This window comes from Cuculus canorus, chromosome 1 (genome assembly GCF_017976375.1).
Source record: "Cuculus canorus isolate bCucCan1 chromosome 1, bCucCan1.pri, whole genome shotgun sequence".
Classification (NCBI taxonomy): domain Eukaryota; kingdom Metazoa; phylum Chordata; class Aves; order Cuculiformes; family Cuculidae; genus Cuculus; species Cuculus canorus.
This window is the reverse complement of record NC_071401.1, coordinates 117,793,093-117,814,798: the sequence shown is the minus strand read 5'-3', so window position 1 is coordinate 117,814,798 and position 21,706 is coordinate 117,793,093. Positions and strand designations below refer to the sequence as shown.

General features: G+C 41.4%; 1 protein-coding gene across 2 annotated transcripts; it reads left to right on the top strand.

Moving 5' to 3' along the window:
- Positions 1–20,854, top strand: TMEM45A (transmembrane protein 45A). 2 transcript variants are annotated; one of them, XM_009556948.2, is made up of 6 exons: positions 1–261; positions 10,997–11,206; positions 13,015–13,227; positions 13,958–14,142; positions 16,300–16,445; positions 17,828–20,854. In XM_009556948.2, exons 2-6 carry the CDS (start codon positions 11,017–11,019, stop codon positions 17,919–17,921), a joined length of 828 nt encoding a protein of 275 aa, XP_009555243.1. In that variant the 5' UTR covers positions 1–261; positions 10,997–11,016; the 3' UTR covers positions 17,922–20,854. The 2 variants fall into 2 exon arrangements, with proteins under 2 accessions (XP_009555243.1, XP_053912801.1); XM_054056826.1 differs by lacking the exon at positions 1–261 and adding an exon at positions 419–552.
- The last annotated feature ends 852 nt before the right edge of the window (positions 20,855–21,706 follow it).

The window sequence follows — 21,706 nt, the reverse complement described above, 5'->3', positions numbered from 1 at the left end:
CAGAGTCGGATCCCTCCGAAGCTTCGTTTTCCCTGAGCCCCTTTCCTTTGGCTCTGCCCTGGATCCTCCCCAGCCAGGCGGAGAGGAAGCCGTCCCCCCCTACCCCGCCCGGGGAACATCTGGGCGGCTGCGCCGTCAACATCTGGGCGCATCCCCCGGCGGCCGCAGCTGGAGGGTCCCGGGACGGAGCGAAGCCCCTTGGAAGGGGCGAGGGGCTGCGGGGCAGCCGGAGGAGGAGGCTGCGAGGGAGCAGGGAGGGAGGTAAGGAGAGCCCGGGTGCGGGAAAGGCTGGAGGTCTCCTCTCCCGCGGACAGGGGGGAAGGCAGGGAGGGCGGCAGCAGGGGCAGGGATGGGGGTGTGTGAATATTCCCGGGTGGAAGAACAAGAACTACTCCATGTTTGCCTTAACTCGGTCCATGGGATGGATACACACGCACACTGCTGATGTAAAGAGCGTGGACGAGATTTCTAAGTCAGAAATAGCTTCTGAAAGGATTGCTGGTGTTAATTGCGAGTGTACCCCTTGCAGACATCCAGATTGTTTTACTCCAGGTATGAAAGTTTTTGCAGCAGTCGTTAGACAAAGGGGGGATGAAGTGCTAGGGGTGGGAATACAACATGCACTAGTTTTAAGTTGCTTGCCTGTTATTTTTTCCTCTCCTCTCCTCTCCTCTCCTCTCCTCTCCTCTCCTCTCCTCTCCTCTCCTCTCCTCTCCTCTCCTCTCCTCTCCTCTCCTCTCCTCTCCTCTCCTCTCCTCTCCTCTCCTCTCCTCTCCTCTCCTCTCCTCTCCTCTCCTCTCCTCTCCTCTCCTCTCCTCTCCTCTCCTCTCCTCTCCTCTCCTCTCCTCTCCTCTCCTCTCCTCTCCTCTCCTCTCCTCTCCTCTCCTCTCCTCTCCTCTCCTCTCCTCTCCTCTCCTCTCCTCTCCTCTCCTAAATGGAGATGTATATCCAAACTTGAATTTCCAGGCAAAATCAAGACAATGTAAGTCCAGCTGTGCCTACTTACTACATGAGACAAAACCTCAAATTACATTATCCCACCCTCTCTATTCTATTTTGAAACACAATAACCCTTGGAAAAACACTTTCAGTGCCTGTATATGTTCCATTTTGTTTAATTTTTTCAGCAGTGAATCATATTCTGCTCTCCGAGTAATATTTCATATTTGACATGGTATAAAACCTTTCATTATCTTTCTGATAACTGACATTCTGAAATTTCAGAGCTTAGGAACTGAAATACTTTAAACAAAAGTATTCATGCTTCTTCATTTTTAAACTAAATATTTGATGATGGCTATGCATTTACATACCCAGGATGTGTGATTTCTCCAGTATGTATAACTTTGTTTGCATCACCTTATATTACTGTTTCTGTAGACCTCTTTACGTCATGGCATATTTTGTACCATAAGTCACTGTAAGGACTTTGTAATTTGTAGAAGGAATTTATTCAATATCCATTTTAGTTTCAAAGTCATCATTGACCGTGCAGTTACCTTTCTGAAGTTCACTCAGATCTCTTTAGTTGCTTTTCAGGGTTGATTCTGCGGACTTTTCCTGTGTTTTTCTCTTTATAAATGGAGCTGGGCAAACCAAACAGATTTATTTCAGCTGTGGAGAGTGTGGGCAGAAATCACTGCTAGGGCAGAAAAGTCAAATGAACCTTGAGGAGTGGCTGGAATAATTATGCCTGTGTTCAGGAAAAATACTCTGTTTACTCTTTTCTTGCACAGAAAATCTGCATGGGAATATCATTTTACTCAGTACCACAAATGGCCAGTGCAGCAGCACAAAAATGGGCCCCTTGTTTCCAGTCTGAGGGTGTACATGAACCAAGACTCCCAAGTGTCAAACCTCTTGTCAGCTGGCTCCTACTCTATTTCTTAGACATTACCAAATGTTCTCATGCTCATTTGCAGTGGGCAGCAGTGGTGATTTTGATCATCTCTTCCTAGCTGAGAGCAAGGCAAGCTCCTAAACCCAGGGATTACAAATAATTAACTGTTGTTTCTGAAATACCTTAGTTTTTAGCAGAATGCTACTCTACTGTGGCAATCCTGTCTTACCATGCAGCATGAGCCAGACCTTGAGTTCTGGCACCGCTTTTTGCTTCAGAAAATAGAAAGAAAACTTCAGTTTCTTCTAATCGCTTTATGCCTAAATCAGGGCCTGCTACAACATTTTAAGGCTATCCCAGTGAAATTTCTACAAGTCTTGTCCCACATGTCCTTGCACTTGAGACATGTCTAAGATACAGGGTAGCATCTGTAAGGCCAGTAGTAGAGGATAGAGCTCCTTGCTGTGGCTGCTGGTCTAATTGAATTACAAAGCTCCTACTCCATGGCATTATTCTTGCTCATTCCACTAATTCATTTGAGGGACAGCAGGAATTGAAGATGCTGCTACGGTAGCCTTGCGTTATGGAGGACTCTCATGTTTCTGCTAACGTTGCACTAGCACTAGCTGATTCCCCATTTAGTGAATATAAGTTGGTCCCATAAAGAGGAATTTTGCTTATTTCTCTGATGTATTTTGTATTTTCAAGCTGGGCTAACTCAGACAGCCATTCCTCTCAGGTACTATAAATGTTACAGACTGCCTTACCAATGCTACTATTTATTCATTAGTGTTTCTCTTTCTTTTCTGACTCACATCTTTCTGCTCTTGAGGGTGTGTTTCCCCCAAGCAACAGTCAGTAGAGGCAGTGCACTTGGTCACCCTTGTGACAGGCAGGACATCAAGCACCCTAATCTCAGCAGACAAGACTTGCAGAGAAAACTTCCAAGTTCAAGGCAAGTCAGTGAAGGCAAATCTCTAGTTGCAAATCCCACATTCTGTTCTGCTGTATGGCTTTATGGAAGTTACTTACAGGAAAGCTTTAGGAATTTTTTTTCCTTTCCTATCACAACACAATGTTGCAAGCCCTAAACACTCAAATATCATTGATTATGGCATACAAATTCATGAGATTTAATCATTTATTTTATCTCACTTTGCTTGCCGTCTAAGAGCCCTGAGGACTCACACTACCCAACTGTATTCCACGGACAGATAGACAGGTGGCTGAAAGTTAAGAATCACTTAATCAAATAATTTCAGAAAGCAGAGATTCAAGAAGTAGCTGGATCTCAGCAGGAGGATACAGCTAAATGTAGTGTACCACTAGAAGCCAATATTCTTGACATTTTCCTAGCCTATCAGGAAGCGGAGAACATGTAGGTGAGCACACCTGGAATTACAAGGAGTAGACAGGGACTATAACCCTACAAAACTGATTTTGGTACTCTGGGAGCAGTCATTTCACTGGCGATGAGACGTTTGTGGTGTGACCATGGGCCTTCCAGGATACCTAGAGTCCCGCAGAGGTTGTTCATTAGAAGAGACTTGGACTGTTCTAAAGGCAAGAGGAATTGACTTTAAAAACAGGGAGCATATAGGAATTTCATTTCACTAGCTGGCACAATTCAAGTTAAAATCAGGAAGCAATAAGAGCTCTAGCTGAGCCCAGCACTGGGTGGACTGAAAGGAGAGGCAGTCTCGGATGTCAATGCAGAGCTCCTGCAGCACCACACTCACAGCACATCCTTCCACCACGCTGTGCGTAAGGCAGAGCTCAGCCATTAACACACACAATCAAAACTTGCTGGAGTCTGCTGGGTTGGGGGGTGTCACAAATTGGCAGCACCTCTGTTTAGAGGTGGCAGTCTGTGACCTTCTGCTAGAAGGAAACTGCTGCTCTGCACAAGGGATCCCTGAAAGGTCACTACCCCACAGGAGACAGCGGCTACTGCTGGGGTCCAGTGGGCAGGGAAGTGGCTGAAGCCAAACGTACTCCTGCAGGAGGTAGCACTCTCATACCTGCAATAGTTTACTCACATGCCCATGCTATTTAACTCTTTATTTCAGTCAGTGCTAGGAAATACCAAGTTTTATGGCCCACAAAGAAACGATGAATCTTTCATAGGAAAAATGACTTTTATGTATCCCATGCAATTACAAGATTTAATTTCTTATGTGTGTATGTTTTTTGAACTTGTGGATCTGAATAAAAACCTCTGAATTGGCAGTCCTGAAGATGAAAAATTTCATATCCACAGAGTAGCAGCTGCTCTGATATCAAGAGCCAATTGTAAGATTATTATGGAGTGTTTGTTGTCCCTGAAAACCCCTGGAGATAGCCTGCTTGGGTTTGGGAACAGAAACAGAGTCAGCAGATACACAGAGAAAGGGGAAATAAAGCCAGAGAACTGAGGGTCATGAGAGATTAAAAACACAGTAAAGAGCACTCAAAGGGCAGAGAAGGACAAGTGTCTGTGAAGCAGGACTTGTTGACAAATGCAAGGCACTGAAAGAAATGAAGCAGTTCAGGTTGTGGGCCCAAACTCACCACTGAGAGTCAGTGTCTTGGAGTCCTTCCTTTCTATGGCCAGTATGTAGAATTCTGGTCATTACCTCTGTTTTCATTCCTGTTTTAGCGTCCTGAGAATTTTATCAGAGGTTTAATTCTTCTTTTACAGGCTTCAGGGATGCCTATTAATGATATTTCTTTTTTTTTTTTTTGACCTGAAAATCTTAATCTCCCATGCTCTTAAGCCAAAACTGTCAAGGCTGTACTGTCATTTTTTAGCATTTCAAGAAGACTTACTTTCATTAGCGTACACAGTGCTTAGTTCCAGCTTAATTCTGAAGGAGCCAGCTGAGTATTTCCTTAACACTAGAACAGTGATCTCATCTGGAAATGTGGGGCTGTAGTTGCTGAAACACTTTCAGTCATGAAATGAAGTCAGTACTGCATTTGTTGGGCAAGGTAATTACAGCAGACATTGTTCTTCAGATCAGCCTGGCGCTCTGTGATGTTTACAGTTTAATGGCTAGAGGATAAAAGGCACTTGCCTCGTGAACATATCTTTAAACACAAGTAGGAAACTTTAGTACTGAAGAAGGTGATTTTCTTTGTCTTCAAAGACAAAGTTGCATTCAACTTGACCAGATTCCAGCTTTGGTAAAAGCTGTATGATCACATCTTGTCCACTGATTAGAAAGTGTCTACAAATATGTTTTTTTCTCCTCTTATCTCGGTGCATTATTTTCAATGACATTACGATCAATTCCTGTGGCTGTGATGGATAAATAAACTTTTTGTATCAAATATTATAAGTTTCACATCACTATTTCCTAACCTAACATATAGAAGAATAATAATGCTTCAGTTTTACTGTTGCAGTAAATTTGCTAGTGTTTACCATTTGGGTTTAACTTTTGTTATCATATGGTTCTGTAGCAGAAATGAACACATTGCAGCAGAGTGAGTTTGTGGCCTCATAACTTGAGCCATTTCTGGAAAAAAACTTCACATTTCTGGCTGACAGTCCTCTTTAACCTTTAACATCCCCCAGGGCTTGATAAACACAGGAAATTGCGAGACATACTACTGTGGCAGGAGAACGTGCAGGGAGGGGAAGCTGCCTGCTGCAGGGCTAGCTCTGGTTCCAATACCACTTGTGTTCCCATTCAGTATAGGTTACACTGTCAAAACCCCTGGCAGTGTCAACTCCCTTTAAGCTCCTTTTTTAAAGGGAGAAGAGTTAAAAAAGGGAAACTAATCTAGTTCTTCAAGAAGCGATTGAGAAGCTGTCTGAGTAACCATGTGGTATAGCTAGTTTCTCTACACCACTTGCAAGGCTTGCCTTAGTCCCCATATGGGCAGCCTTGAGAGGTGAGGAATCAAACTGGTAAATGTTATGAAACATTTACCACAAGTTTGAAGATGTTTAAAACATCATGTAAGTCTGTTTCTTGCCTGCCTTTCATGCTTCTGCTTGTGTGAGATAATTTTCAGGCTACAAAGGCAGCTTTTAATACACACAAAAATGTACACCTATTCTTGAATACTCACTTGGAAACTGCATTTGCTCATCCCCTCCATTGCCATCAGATCCCCATATTCCCTTCTGACTCCAAAGCATAAGATGCAGCCTGAACCAAGGGATGAACGTCCTAGGTACACAAAGCATTACTGATACACAGGAATTTGTGGGCAACCTATATTTTGTTGGCAAAGTCTGAGGGTAAAATATATTTGCAATACTATGCAGCTTTCCACTTGCTGGTAAAGCCTGAATCATGCAGAGCTTTCTGTGATTATTGCAAGAAGAACCATGCTTGGAGTACTCACGTGTGGAAAAAGAAAAGCATCTTACATTCAGTCATAGCTGTAAATTATTCTTGTTCCTTATTCCAATCAGCTGCAGAAACTTTGATTGGTACTTAAAATTTATAAACTACCTCAATAATTGAATTTATTGCCATAATTATGTGTAATTACTTTTCTCTCCAGTCCCCCTGTGACCATGGGCCCTTCGGCAAGGATGCCAGGCTGGCGGGTCCTGACTGAGGCTATTTGGGTCAATTAAAGCCCATTGGGTGCCCTTGAACCCTGACCACAGCCTCCCCTCCTGGAATGCCCCACACTGTCCCAAGAGCGGGGTTTCAAGGAGCACTTCCGGTGGAAATCCTGAATCTGGGCTGGAGCATGTGCCTTGTCTGGTTCCTGGAGTGGCAGCCCTGCTGGTTAGTGGAGCAGGAGATTCTCCCAGGTAGAGCCTAAAATTTCCTTTGCCAGAGTCAAAATTTTCTGGTGCCCTGGCTGCTGTGGCCCCATGGCCGCTGGTGGTGGTGGTGGAAGGGTCCTGGGTTGTGAGGCTTCAGGGTGGAGACATGAAAATCCGAGTGAGCTGGTAGGGATCCTGGGGTAATGGGTGATTTGATCAGCGGTGGTCAAGAAGTTTGTGTATGCTTGTTGGGAAGCCCAACCAAGGGCTGTGGCGACGTGATGCCACCTGTCTGGTGTGACTCTTGTAGGCACCACCACTGTTGGGTTTGCCTGGCAGGGTTAGGAGCACAATTTGGACTGGGATAGGGTTGTGCGAGCATGTCACCAGCTGCAGGTATGCATGCAGTACCTGGTGTGACTAGGTAGCTTTAGGGGATAGCGGAGGGACTGTGAGCAGACCCTGCATGGTAGAATCCAGACCTCACGGCACACAGTTGTGGGGCAGCCTCAGGATTTCCTCTGCTTGTATCTCTGACAGATTATGCACTTTAGGAAGTTGGTGAGCAGTAAGGAAGGTTTACTGCCCAGAACATGGCGGTTGCTGTGCCAACATCCCTGAAATCACTGAGGATAAAAGGTAGTCTGGGATTGGCACATCTTGCAACATCAGTCCTCCAGTGATCTGTTTGCTAGTTTATGGCATAAGGCTCTGTAAAAATAAACTCTCAAATTTATTAGGTATTGTTGTAAAATGCTGATGCCATCTTTATCCAATAAATAACACCTGAGACACCAAAACTGGCTGGCTCTCAAGCTGTGCAGAAATGCTGGCAGGAGCTGCTTTGTACCAGGCTGCACAGGGAATGCCAAAGCACAGTGAAAAAAGGCAGCAGCCTGCCATCCAGTCCTCCTCTCCTTCCACCTCTCCTTGCACTCCTGTCTCACACCTCCCAGATCTACTGCCTGACTCTGCAGTGGTCTTTCTGCAGTGGAGGCTGCACTTATCCTTGCCATATCCATAGTGTCATACCGAGCACCCCAACCACGTGACGTCACCTGGTTTACTTGCAGCAAAACTCAAGTCATATCACTGTGGGTGGTGGCAACTGATTTATAGACTCAGCAAAATAAGATCTCAGGCCCGATAAGAGACAACAAATTTGGAAGTTTAATCGTTTTAAGGTGAGCTCTGTCATGATGTTTTCAAGTCCACAAAGGAAAGGATTTTAAGTATAATTCATATAACTTCTTTCTGAAGCCAACTATGTTGAGATGCAGTGATCCAAAGGTCTGCCACAACAGCTGGCTGGCAGATCTAGTATCTTTCTAGATAAGTCCTACAAATAATCCCCAACATATTTGGATGGACTCAAACTGAAGTTTACACTCTCTAAAGCCAATAATATGTTATTGTTTTTCTTAAAGAAAAAAAAAAATCTAGTTCAGTTTTGGATATGCAGCAGTAGCTGCTGTATCAGTCCTTTCTTTTTCTTCTTTTCTCTTGTTTTGAACGGCAAAAATTAGTTTTAAAGTATCTTGATGGATTACTCAAACTCAGAACAGAAAAATCCTGCAGTGATTAGAGCTCTAGATAACGCAGGGGTGAATTTACAGATTGAGAATTACTTTTGAAGCTTTGTAAATCATGCACTACAAATAACATTAGCATACTGTTCTTCATTTGACTCTTCCTGCAGCTGTATTCTCCTAAAGGGAGGCTTTTCATAGGTTTAATTTACCTTTTTAATACAGTATCTCTCTTTGATGTAGGATACAGGGTAAATCTTTCCATTTCAAGTGCTATGTATCTGTGGTGAATTTCAAAATGATCTAATGAATGAAGCCTTTCTAATGAATAGTGTTCAGTGAGATCAGACATACGGTGAGGAAAGGCCATTCCCTACTCCTCCCCTCTTCCTTTCATTCAAAGAAGGAAAAAATCCACCGTGTCTGAAAAGACACTAAAGTCTTTCAGATTTGTAAGTTTTAGAAGAATCTGAAATTAAGTCTTTCAAAGCAAAAGAAGTATTTCAAAGTTTAAATCAAAGTTTAGGTGACTGTCTAAAATTTCAGCTGCTGTAAATACTGCCCTTTTTTGAGGCAATGGCACAGTGAGTACTGGCCATGATGCACAATCTAGTCAGACACTTTGAACTAAAGATGTCCTGAAATGTGGTATATCTCTTGCAAGACAGTGTGGGCTGTGTCTAACCTGTGGGGCTGAGCCCCTCAGCTGTAGGCTGCTTGAGAGTGAGCAGTGCTTTGCCCACCTGTAAACAAAACACACAGGCATCAACCCAGTGGGGCTTTAAGGGTGGTGGGGAAGGCACAGGGAACAGAGTAAAGGCTCTCTTGATCCTTGGATCCTTGGCTGCCACTTCCTCCTTTTGCCTTGCCCAGCCCCTCTGGGCCAGGATCAGAGATGTTCAGCTCACAAACAGGAAGATTTGGCACCACTAACTGAGGTGTGCAGCCCCAGAGAGGCTTAGAGCTTATTTCAGCATTTTGTAAGGGGAGATGAAAGTGGTCATGGATCATGGTGGTTGAGGTGCCTGTGCTGAAAACTGCTTGCCAGGTCTGCCAGCACCAACTCATCCTCGTGGCTTTTTCTGCCGTGATCTGAGCAGCTGGCCAGCCACCAGGTGAGGAAAAGCTGCCCACAGCAAGCTCTGAGCATAGCATCCTTGCTTTTCTTCTTGGCAGGAGCCAAGTGGCATGCAGGAGCCCTTCCCAACACAGCAGAAATCCCAAATAGAGTATTTGCATTTTGTAAAAACATGTAAATACATCCCTCATTGCCCCTTTGGCTGCCCCACAACTGGCAGGTGCTGTTTCCCCAGGAGCCTTCCCTGAGCTTGGTGCAGCCATCTCGGCACATTTTCCTTCCAGGCTTTGACATATAAATGCCAGGACCGGCAATACCCACAAGGTCACATCCAGAAACGGGCTTTCTTGGGCAACCAGTATCACATTTTCCTTTGGTCGTCCTTCAGTAAGTCTTCCCCAGAAACTAGCCAAGGGCAGTTTTATCTAGGGAAAGCTTTTAAAACTCACCCCTCACTGCTTCTGCAGCCCTTATAGGGGGAGAAATCAGCACTGGAAGAGGAGAAGACAGGCAATGCAGGCAGGACCCTCTTCGGCATCCCTGTTTAAATCACAGTCTGCCTTGTGCTATGCATGAACAATTGTATTTTTTTTCTCCTCTTTTGTGGCAATATAGGTCACCCCTCCTTGTGCAGTTGGGTAATAGTCTTATGGCAGCTTCAGGACCTGTGCATATGGAAAAGTTTCTCTTTAAAAAAAATAAATATAGTAATTATTGCTCTCAGAGCTGCTTAGCCTCCAGAAATAGGAGAGAGCTCAACCTACGTGACTAAACAGCATTATGTGAACCATCTGCAAGTACTCCATGGCCCACAAGCCACAGTTTAAAACTTCTTATGCAGAGCTGACCATAGGAAATACTTACCGGAAAGAAAAATATACCAGAGCCTCCATTTTCTATTCATAACCAGATGGCTCTGATGTAGTGAGGTGATTGGATTTTTAAGTCAGCCTTGATAATAACAGAAAGTAAAGATTGCCTTTTGATTCTAAAGTAGTTATTCTTTATGCCTGTGCAAACATTTAGTATGCCTTTGGGTCATGAGGTGCAACAACTCAGTTTGTGATAACGTAAATAAAAATTACAATTTAATGTTAGAACTGTCATTTTAATGAAGAAGCCATTGGAGCTCAGTTAACTCTCCTAAAAGTTGGGATGATGACTAGAATTACTAGGTTTTATTAACAGCATTACTTTTAAATGACTGTATAACACTGACCAACTAATAACCTTATCATTCTGCACTTGATGTACTTGATAATATGTATCTAGTTGTGGGTGCATAATTCACCTATCAAACATTGAGAATGACTTGATGTTTGTAAATCATAATGAGACATCCAGATTGAAATTAAAAAATCAATTTATTAGTGAATAGCTACCCACTGGATCTGTATAAAGTTAATTTTTCCTTCAGTCAAGTATTATCTTGATTTTTGTTCATGGAGTGAATAAGTATAAAACCCGCTCTAAAGGTGAAAGAACCAAATTGTGCATATTCATGTTCTCTCCTTTGCTAGCTCATTTTCAACAACATGACACAGTGTACGATGCCTTTTTTTTTTTTTCTTCTTCACTTGCCGGCTCTGCATTTGAGGTCAGCTGCTTTGCATTTTGCTCTCTTACTCTTATTCTGCAAAGCTATGAAACTGGAGAGACTGGCTGGGGATTTTAAACAGCCAGGGAAGATAAGTGCACAAATTTATTTTTAATTTCAGCGTGAGTACATAGTTCAGTGGCACCCTCTTGATCTATGTGAGGAGACGCTTTAAAATTATAACCCACAGAATTCTCCTACTTCTCCCATAACTGATCTGCATTTGTTTCATCTTCAGATATCACCTAACAGAAAAACATGGGCAATTTCAAAGGACATGCCCTCCCTGGAAGCTTTTTCCTTCTTTTTGGCTTGTGGTGGTCAGTGAAGTATCCCCTGAAATACGCGTGTCGAAAAAACAAGAACGCTTGCTACCTTGGTTCCAGGGCAGGATTTCAGCGCCTGGAATTTGTTGAGGGGATTATCAAAGGTGTCTTTGCCTTGATTGGTAAGTAAGGTTGACTTGGGACAGAGAACAAAAAGGCTATGCCTTTTAACACTTTTTTTTTAGAAAAAAAATTGTTCTTTGAACAACATGAATCTAAGAACTCGTGGGGCAAATGCTATTAATTACATACTTACAGCTCTTACATGATTCCCATCCACAGTGCTCTTTTGGAGCTTCTGGCAGCTTCACAGCTGGTCCATCTGAGTGTTCACATGTTGCTCACTACTTCAGGGAGGGAGATAAGGTATTTAAGCAAGGGACTCTCACATGCAGACTAGGAGCACCAGACTGTGGGGACATTGCTTTTCTATTTTGTGTTCAGCCATCTCAGATGTCAGTAGTCACCACTGAGTTATTGACAAACTATATAAATGCAGATCTGTGCATCTGACTGGAAATCTCTAGTTCTTGCTTGCATTCCAGCATGCTTTGTATAAGCAATTTACTTCTAGAGAGTAAGTAACCTAAATAACAAGGGCCAAGGGGAACTCAGCACAACTTTTTCTTACTCTGCATGAGTTCAGATTTCTCAGCACTGAAGTGCTGTTTTGTGTACAGTATATACTTTGATATCCTTAATAAAACCTAAATAATAGCATTCATTTTGAGGTGTGAGTGGGGACATCTTTATATAAATTTTGCAGTCAGTGACTAGAGGTGGTCGGGCAGCTAAAACATTTTTTTTTCTACTTTCACCCTAAAATGAAAAGCTTTTATTTTAACATATGGTAATTTCAATTCCAGTCAGCAATGTGGACAACAAAGCCTGGCAAGGACAAACACTAAAAGCAGCAGAAGGAATAAAAACTGCTGTTTCTTTATTAGGAAGATTTGAAATAGGGTTGGAAAAACACTGCATTTGCTCTGTAGCAGATCTACTTATACAGCAGTATTCTGGCCTGCACTTTAGAAGCAATGTCATTAACTTTAACATTTTAAAACCGTAATGCATTTTAAACCCTTCTCAAACTTCAGTGATCATATAGAGTATCTAAAAGCAGCTTTCCCCTTTCTTCAGCTATCTAGCAAGACAACAAGGGGCCAAGGTAAGGAAGGCATTGGAGCAGCAATTCAAACCCTAACTCAGTGTATATTCTCATGGGACATTTAATAACTCTGCACAGTGAAGCGATTTCCTTTTATAGCTTTATAGGAAAGAGCGCCTTTGAATTAAAAGTTTGAACTCTGTCATCCTGCATATTGCAGAGGACTGAAGTGGTAAATCTTTCTTTTGGGGACTTTAGCATATGTTAAATGCATGTTTGAACTGCTGAGAAAGGCAGTTGAAAAATTCAGAGGACTACTACAATAGCAATTGTTAAAAAAAAAAAGCTGCACATAATAACTGTCTGTATTTTCACTGCTGGAAATTGTAAGATGCAAATAGTTCCACCAGGCATGGAGCTGAAGCCTGGTTTCCTCTGGCTTCCTCCTGTGGATTACGTGATGCTTAATATGTGCTTGAGCCTACTCAATGGTCTTTCCCTCAGCAAAGCAATTAATTTTCCTTTTTCTCCACCCACTGCCTATTTTCTTGAAAGTTTATATAAAATTAATATTGTTGAGGCTTCTGCGCATGTTCACTTGAATTTGGACAACACGTTTAAAATTTTATTGGGAGTGGCTGAACTGGGCAGAAAGGAGTAAAACACAGCAGTCACCCAGATCAGTCCTAGGCAGCCAGGCTAAACCCCAAACTGACTGTCATTATGCTGCATGGGGATATATTATTGCCTCTGTTGTTTGTATAAAGACATCCTCAGTCTAAGAAGCAGGACAAACAGTCGTATTTTTCATTTTATGTGCAGGAATGGTGGCTGAGCAGTTTGTTCCCGATGGACCTCATCTGAAGTTGTATAATTATGAGGAAAAGCACTGGGATCACTTGATGAATTGGCAACATGCCACGATGTACCTTTTCTATGGCATTTCAGGGTTGGTTGACATTGTGGCTCACGGGACCAATGCATTACCAGTGGCCATGGACAGGATGATGCTTTCCTTAGCAGTGTTTATTGAAGGTCAGTTTACTTTTGCCCACAGAGGCGTGCATGCAACTTGCAGAGGGGATCTTTGGTCTGGGAATCTCAAATCAGCTTTAGAGAATGAGTGTATGGGAGCTGGGGGTTTAACTCCCTGAAATGCTTAAAAAGATCAGTCTCGGCCCTCCTTAAACTGTTGAGGGTTTGCCTGCACTGCAGCCCAGAGCATGACCACATGTAGAGATGTGTCTGTGCTTTCCTAGCTGGCTCAGAAAGCAACAGAAATATTACAAAAATAGCAACACAACAGTGTTTGGGTTGATGTGCTCAATAGCTCAGGTGTGAACTTCAGTGTAGGCACTGACATGGTACACAACTTGTTAGATAAAGCCAGCGTGACTGCATTTACATGCACAGCAATTACTTCAATTGCACTGAACCCACACTCAATTAGTGTTTTCTGTACACACAGTGTATCCAATAGTATCCCTGTGGTTATACTGCAAACAGAGATGAATAAGACTTTCAGTTAACGTGTTTTAAACGAAAGATGACAGAGCTGCAGCTTCCCATGCAATTTCCTGGTCTGAGCTCAAGAGTAGGATTACACAGTATGTATGCACCAGTCCTAAAAAATTACTCTCAGTTCAACTGAGAAGGTAATATTGGCATAAAGAGAAATGCTAAATGTTCACTGTTTTCCAAAAGTAGATGTAGGGAGATTATAAGGTAAGAAAAGATCTTCAGCTGATCACTTAATTTATTCCAGGTTTCCTCTTTTGCTACCATCTTCATGGGAGAGCCATGCTGGATGTTCATGTTCATCAGTTATTGCTATTTGCTATCTTTGGCGCTGCTGTTTGCATATTTCTGGAAGTTTTTTTCCGTGGCAGTATTGTGCTAGAGATGCTTCGTACAAGCCTCTGCATATTACAAGGCAGCTGGTTCTGGCAGGTAGGTCACTTTTCTGCCTTGGGAATTTCATTCTTCACCAAAATCAGTCATTTATTCATTTACAGATGTTTTACAGCTGATATAATATATCTTTTAAACACAGTCCTCAAAGGACTCATAGAAAATGTTGCACTATTAAGTAGATTTAAGGAGATAGAAGTACTTATCATATCTGTTTTACAGACAAAGAAGCCATTTTACCCCTAGGTGGTTTTGTTGAGCTCTTCCTTATGAATGAACATCCCATCTAAGCTCTGTAACATCCTGTTCAAAATTTGACAATTGAATCACAATGACTTTATAGCCCAGCAATATATGCTATTCTTTACAAAGACAGTCCCCACTGTCAGCTGCTGGAGCTGCGTGTGAATGCCCAGCAGAGTACTGGACAAATGAAGCAGAGCACACATTGACATTGCATGAAAGGGAATGAAGATGCAAACTGCTTTTCATGTTGGCTGCCTCTTTCTGCTTTTTGAAAAGCAATTCAGCAGTGGCAACCTAGGTCTAAAAGGTATTTGAGCTCCCAATTCGCATTAAAATATTGAGTGATGTAAAGTCTCCTCCTTTTACAGCTTTCGGGAAACTGAGCAGAAGTAACAGCCTAAACCTCTGTATTTCAGAGATGTGGCTCCCAAAAAGACTTTTCAAAATGTAGCTGCCATGCCTTCACCTTGTGATTCTATCCAATTAATAGATATTTGGTAGTGACCCTTTCTTTCTTGTCAAACAGGAGAGACAATTTAAATAATTACTGCCATTTTGTAGCAAAGAAATAGGAGCATTCGTGCTGATATGTGTTTCAACTTATAGTGGAGAACTGAGGTCACTCCAGTGATTTTGCTTTCCGGCATGTCTAGACTGGCTTCCCCTTTTTTATATGCTGGCCAGACAGGCTTAATAAAAACGTTTGCTGTTCCTTAGGAGAACTGGACAGTCAGCACCAAATCAAATATTTAAATACTTGCTCTGGCAAGCGAACAAACCTCTGAAACAGCAGTATTTTTTGATAAGTGAACTCAAGAACCTGGTGCTGCAGTACTTGGTGTTTTATTTTCTTGTTCGTAAACTTTTCTTCGATGATTTAAGAAGTTTTACATAAGAGGAGTTAGATGAAACTATTCTTTGTTGTCTGCCTAATCTAATTTTAGAACAAGTTATTTCTTTAGCTCTGGAGACAATGTGGTTTTTGTTTCAAAGTAAAAAATTGAAGAGCTAAAAATACAAAAGATTTAAGTGTTACTTTTTTTCACACTCGCATCAGACTTCACCTGTATATGTGACTGAAAACCGCATACTGGCTGCAGCATGACAAATTTGTGAAAGGTAAAGGGACTTTCTGCATCATCACACCCTCATTCATTGAATTCTCTGCATGGAAATGCAAAATGCACTCTTCCCCTCCCTCTTCCTCTCCTTCTCTTCCCAGCTCCTAAATTCTCAGCTAAATTGCTGAGCAGTGACTTTAAAGAGTATTAGGCAGTGCGGAGAACCTCTGTTGTCAAGGTATACCCTTTCTAGCCACGGGATTACTAGTTTCTGAGTTTATGCATTAATCTGAATTTGATCTTTCGCAGCTCTGAATAAACAAATTAGCTCTGTATTTCACATGAACTTACAGACTTGGATGAGAAAGCCCCATTTTTATGTACTTTCAGAAACTGACCTTTTCCCCAGGTGTCCCAGAAGAAACAGACTTATGTCTCTCCTTTGTTTATTAATTTACTATGCATCTTCTGAATCGTGTAACACATTCCCACATGCTGTCGGAAAGAAGTGAGTCAATGCAAATAGCCAGGCAGATTTGCTGTTTGGTGATATCCTTGCAGTTCAGATCATACATGGCTGAGCACCAGCCCCTTTCCTTACAGCACAGCATTGTGATAGCTGCAGGACTTGTTAGACTGGCTCCTTGATTGGCTGGGCTACAGCAGGGGATCTCTGGGGCGGCTCTGCATTTTCAAAGGCATTTCTGCACAAAAATGTGTAAACACATCTGAGTGTGACGGCAAAATTGTTTTTAATAATAATAAACACAGAAATAACCAACACTATGATCAAATGAAACACCTGCCTTGGGATGGGTAGTGTGATACATGATACAGCACAGGATATGTGTCAAATGATGTTTGCTAAATATCTTATATTATATTACAGATTGGTTTTGTGCTTTATCCTCCAAATGGGAGCCCAGAGTGGAATCAGATGGATCATACTAATGTGATGTTCCTGACCATGTGCTATTGCTGGCATTACGCCTTTGCTTTTCTTATACTTGGAGTGAATTACACAATTGTCAGCTGGTAAGTTACTTGAAACACCCAAACTTTGGAGACCTGTCCATTTAGTCCAGTAGGAGCTATATTTTTGAAAAATTTCACTGATAAAACAAAAGATTTCCACAAAGTAATTAATTGTCTTGCAAAGGAAAAAAACACATAGACTCTGATAATCGAGGAAAAAACCATGATTCATTGCTTCAGCAGAAAGAGGGAAAACATTTATAAAGTGCAGCTCTGACAGCATAATGCTTCTCACATAAAATATGATCTTTTTCATAGTCTTTCACTCTTGCAAGTGCATCAGAAGTTACAAGGAGGACTTTTTTCCCTATGACATCTTCTTTCCCAGTACTCATGTCTACTAATTTGAAGTGGCTTAGACAGCAGGCCTCATGGCCTAACTTTGAAGATTATTGGACAGGTTTCATTTCTAGCAGTTTCCTATGATTAGACCTGATTTCTTTTTCACTAGCCAGTTTCATCCCCTAATTTCTAAGGTTAGCCCTTTTCCTTGCCACCCAGTGCTAATTCTGACAAAATTCCAATTGCAGAATTAACTGGGTTATAGAAATAAGTCTGATTCTGTCCTGTACCATCACCTTCTGGCTACAGGACCTTACCATGCACTGTCCTAAACATGCTTTTCTTCTGGTACTTTACCCCTGCAATCCTAATAGTCTTATTTAACCATACTTTGGCCATAAGTAGTTCTGAAAGTCTTGCTTTGCACTGAGGACATGCCATTTTTGGATCTCAGTCTAAAAGGCACAGGCACACAAGGCTGGGAAACTGGTTTGTTGTGTAAAGGATGGCAACTATAGAAAAGGTGACAGCAATTTTACATCCCTCCTATCATCCCCGGCTGCTGCAGCATCAGACAAGGCCCCTCAGACTGATCATGGCACGCTGCTCAGAGTAACCATTTGTGGCAAGGCTGACCAGACTCGGTCTTCTTCACAGCCTTATAGTACCCTAGCAAACACTGCTATTGTTCTTGCACTACATCATACCTTCTAGGTGTTACACTGAAGTTTACTTAAGCTGTATGCTCTTAGATGTGTCCATAGAAACAAGCTCTTACAAGTAGTACATACAGGTGGTATTGCTAAAGGCAGCACATACTAATGTCACGATACATGCTCGCATTGTATCGCAGCCACTCATGTGAAAATACAGGTACATATAGTTAAGGCCTAGGGTTAAATTCTGCTCAGATTCTGCTTGAAATTACTATCACCTCTTCATGATGCCTTCCACAATGGCCCACTTCAAGTCTTCATGAATCAACCATCCTAACTGCTAGATGAGATGCAAGAGTTAAGCTCCTTTTTTACTGTGTAAAAATGTCCAGATAATTCTTTGAGGTACTACTGACAACTCTTTTTTGTTGTTGTTGTTTCCAGGGCAGTTCGTTCAAAGGTTAAACAGTCCCAGTCCATGGAAATAGGATTACTGAAAACATCTGAACGAGATCAAGAGTCAGAAGAAGAAATCTAGTATGAGTATGGCTTGCCTAGTTTACCTGCTCTACCATTAGGCTAACTGATACCTCATTTCTAGATTTGTTTGACATCTTATTCATTCTTTACTACAACTTGCTATGCAAATATCATCCGCTGAGCACTGTCTACATCTACTCAGTTACATCTTATTTGCGAAGGATAAGTTTAGTGTCGATACGTGGTTATGGTTTTACTAGTGCCTTGTTTATCACATTCTTCAGAGAAAACCGAACTAATATTAGACAGACGTGGACTGAGTAAGGTGGCATGATGAAGACTGTGTGCTTGCCTCATTAAAAGATAAGAAAAATGTTTTTCAGCTGCTGCTGAACAGACTGCTACATTTTCATAATTAAGATGTCCAACTAAGTGTGTTCATTGCCCTGCAAGTAACTGCATAAATAACTGTGCAGCCCTGGAAAACAGTACAAGATAAAAAAGTCAGTCTTGCATCTGTCTTGTATGTCACCTTGATGTGTCTGCTTGTGGCTTCATGTTAAATGGAAAGAAACACTCACTGCAAAGCCATTCAGTGTTTCCTTGAAGAGTGTGTAACGTGTTCACTCCTGCAGAGACACTGCCAAGCACGTTAGAAGGACGAAAACAGTGTATGATGACCAAACGCCACTGCAGTTATTCATTCTCCTGCCTAGATAGTGCTGCCTCTTTGCTGTCGTTTGACTTTGGAAGACAGTGGAACGAGTCTGCTTTCCCTCAGAATTCGGAGTACTTCCCTCTGTATTTTTTCAGTGTGAACCAGAAAAATGAGTAGCATAAAATAATTAATTGCGGTAAGCTGATTCCTTAAAAAGAAAGGCAGTAAAATAATTAGTAGTTCAAGGAGATCCCATAACTCAGAAAAAAAAAAAATTAAAGGCTTTCTCTAAGGCTCTTTGACCTTCAACATACATACTCACTTCAGGTTTAGGACTCAGTTTTTACCTTCTCTTTTTCAAGGAGTACCTTCTTTAGCTGCATGTGCTGTTATGCTGGATTTTAGACCACCAGGCTTATCCATGTCTTTTCAAAATCAGTGAGGTCATTTATTCTGAAGAAGATATTCAGAAAGTACTTTACTTCTCTCAGGCAGGAATAATGCAAATTTCTTCACTGCTCCTCTTGATAAACTGTATCTAATACTGTACAAATATTAAGGTGCTGTATCTCTAAACTGAAGGATAATCTACGCAGGAAGAAAAGTAAGGTAAACTGGCTAAGCTTTTATATGTCTTCTTAGAAGACTTTGGTTGGTAATTTTTAAAAATTATTTTAGATCTTTACCAAGTATCGTGAAGTGACGCCTGTAACCAAGTGTCAGATTATCCAGATGAATCTACTTTGGGAAGCAAGATTAGTTGGCTTACAGTCTTTTCTATGTTTAGAAGTGCAAAATGGGAAGCTGCAGGTGAACAGCCAAAGATCACCACTTTTCTTAATAACTGCCCTTCTTCAATGCCTTTCTCTGAAGGGCCTTGGAGATTTTGGCAAACTATACTCAAGTCTGGCTCAGGACATTCCTGTGAGCTAGATGGCATTTTTGTAGCTCTGTGTCTCAGTTTTGCAATGGTGTCACCGTAAACTCTGAATTGATTGATATTTATTCCACTCTGCAAATCTAAGACTTGAGTTTCATTAGTGTGGTCTGATTAAAATCAGATTTTATGTTGACATAAGCCAGAAGAAAGATCCACAGTGTTGTTGAGGAGCTTGTCTTTTAATTGAAGCAGGGATACACTGACCAAATGCGACATCTTTACACCCAGCTATAACCTTGCCTTCAGCGCACCACAACACTCTTGTCACAAGATTGCTGGGATTTTTTTAAAGGGCAGACTTTTTTTCCTGTTTGCATGATTGGTGTATAAAGCTTCCGCCAGGCAATGAAGACAATGGTTATGTATTGAAGAGAACTTCGGGATTATTGCAAAAGTCTGTCGTGATAAGCCAAAATCAGATGACAAAGCGACTCTCATGGGATTCAATAACCTGAGTGAGCTGTGAATGCAAAGGATGCTTAGCAAACTCTCCTTTTGAAAAAAAAAATATTTTTCAGAAACAAAATGTCCCAATACACAAATGCAATGACTAGAAGAGTGGCCGCCTGACATCGTTCCTCCTGTGAAGCTCTCAACCTGGCGGCTCTGGCTCAGTGCTTTCCTGCACCAAGGCACTAGCCCAGAAGTGCCTGTAGGTCACTTGGGAAAAAACCTGAGCAGAACTTATCTTGCTGAGATGTATCAACTGTATCTCCCTCTGTCTCCTTGTTGTGAATCTCCTGTAAATTATCAAATAACTGGATAAATAAGCCCATCAGACATATCTGCTGCTTCTTGTGCAGTCATGCTTAGCAAAGATGCCTTTAAAGAAGCCCAACCTGGAGGTTGATGCAGTCTGTGACAAAGAACTGTAGGGCAGGCTTCTTATAGAAACTCTCTTTGCATACGAGAAAGTGGCATTGCATTATTAAGCTTGAAGAAATGCGAAGAAAATCAGATCCTGACGACTCAAAGAAACAGTAGTCTCCTGGATTTAACTTTTAATACATAGAGTAAATGTAGAGTACATCTCATAGTGGGGTTTTGTGTCTGGTGTATTCTTGGTGCCACAAAGGAAAGAAATACTCCTTCTCAGGGTAGGGTTTTGCTACACAGGACACCTGACCCGTTCTTCTCAAGCATTGTTCAAAGGAGATGCTCAGGAACACTAAGGTGCCTATTACAATGAAAAAAGTGCGACCTTCAATGTTTCACTAGCAACAGATTTTGCTCAAGTTGAATGAGTGGAGGGAAGTCTGACAAGTTTACAAATGCCACTCAGAAAAAGGTAGCTGCTCTCAAGAAAATTTAAATTATTGTTAAATATCGGTGCCTTTGAAAAACTGTATGGTAGTTTAAAATAGACAAGATATGCTTGTAATTTTATTTAAATAAAATTGATTTATTCATAAAAGATGTCTGTCATGTTCTTAGGGGAAAAATATATTATAATACAATAAATATGAGACAGGATGGGGTGGTATTGTCATGTTACTCTCATAGCACTCCCAACCATTTGAATGATTTGCACTCAGGTTCAGGAAAGGTCAGTGCTGCCCTGTCAAATTCCCTTGATTCTACTATTTAATTCTCATTTACAATACAGGTGAAAACAACACTTTTTGAGGTCTGGTCAGTAGAGCTTCACAGATACACAAAAGTCCAATGCTGTGGAAAAAGGGGGTCCTAAATTTGGATGTGGTCTCTTGTGTCATGCATGATGGAGCAACCAGCAAGCCAAGCAAACAGAACTGCATGAATGGGATCTTTCTGATTTAGCAAGCTTAATAATAAAAATATTTAGAATTTTATTTGACTTTGCTCACTTTTTCCTTTAAAGAAAAAAACAAACCTGTTTCTGCTGCAAGAGGAAAATACATTCTGAAAGAAAAAAACAAGAACTTGAAGAAATGTTGGCAGTTATAGATCTTGTTCCCTTCATATTTTTCATCAGTTTCTAAAATTAAAACTAGGGATTATACCTGACAAAAAGTAGCAAGTAATTTTGTCCAGTCTCAAACTCCATGTTGGGGATAAATTGATTATTCATTAAAGATTCTTCAGCACTTCCTAATTTCCCATTTCACCTGGTTGTTCACAAATCTGAATCAGTTGTATAAGACTTCTCAAAAACTACCAGTCAGAAACTTAGAAAACTAAAACTAGCTTTAAATAAATCAGCTGGGAATCAACCAGATTGCATTAGAAAATAAAGTGTACAGATGTCACTGTATCCACTGGGGTT

Coding starts and splice junctions, on each gene's coding strand:
- TMEM45A (XM_009556948.2), top strand. CDS start 11,017: ATGGGCAATTTCAAAGGACATGCCCTCCCTGGAAGCTTTTTCCTTCTT. Junction 13,228..13,957: donor CTTAGCAGTGTTTATTGAAG/GTCAGTTTACTT, acceptor AATTTATTCCAG/GTTTCCTCTTTTGCTACCAT. Junction 14,143..16,299: donor AAGGCAGCTGGTTCTGGCAG/GTAGGTCACTTT, acceptor ATTATATTACAG/ATTGGTTTTGTGCTTTATCC.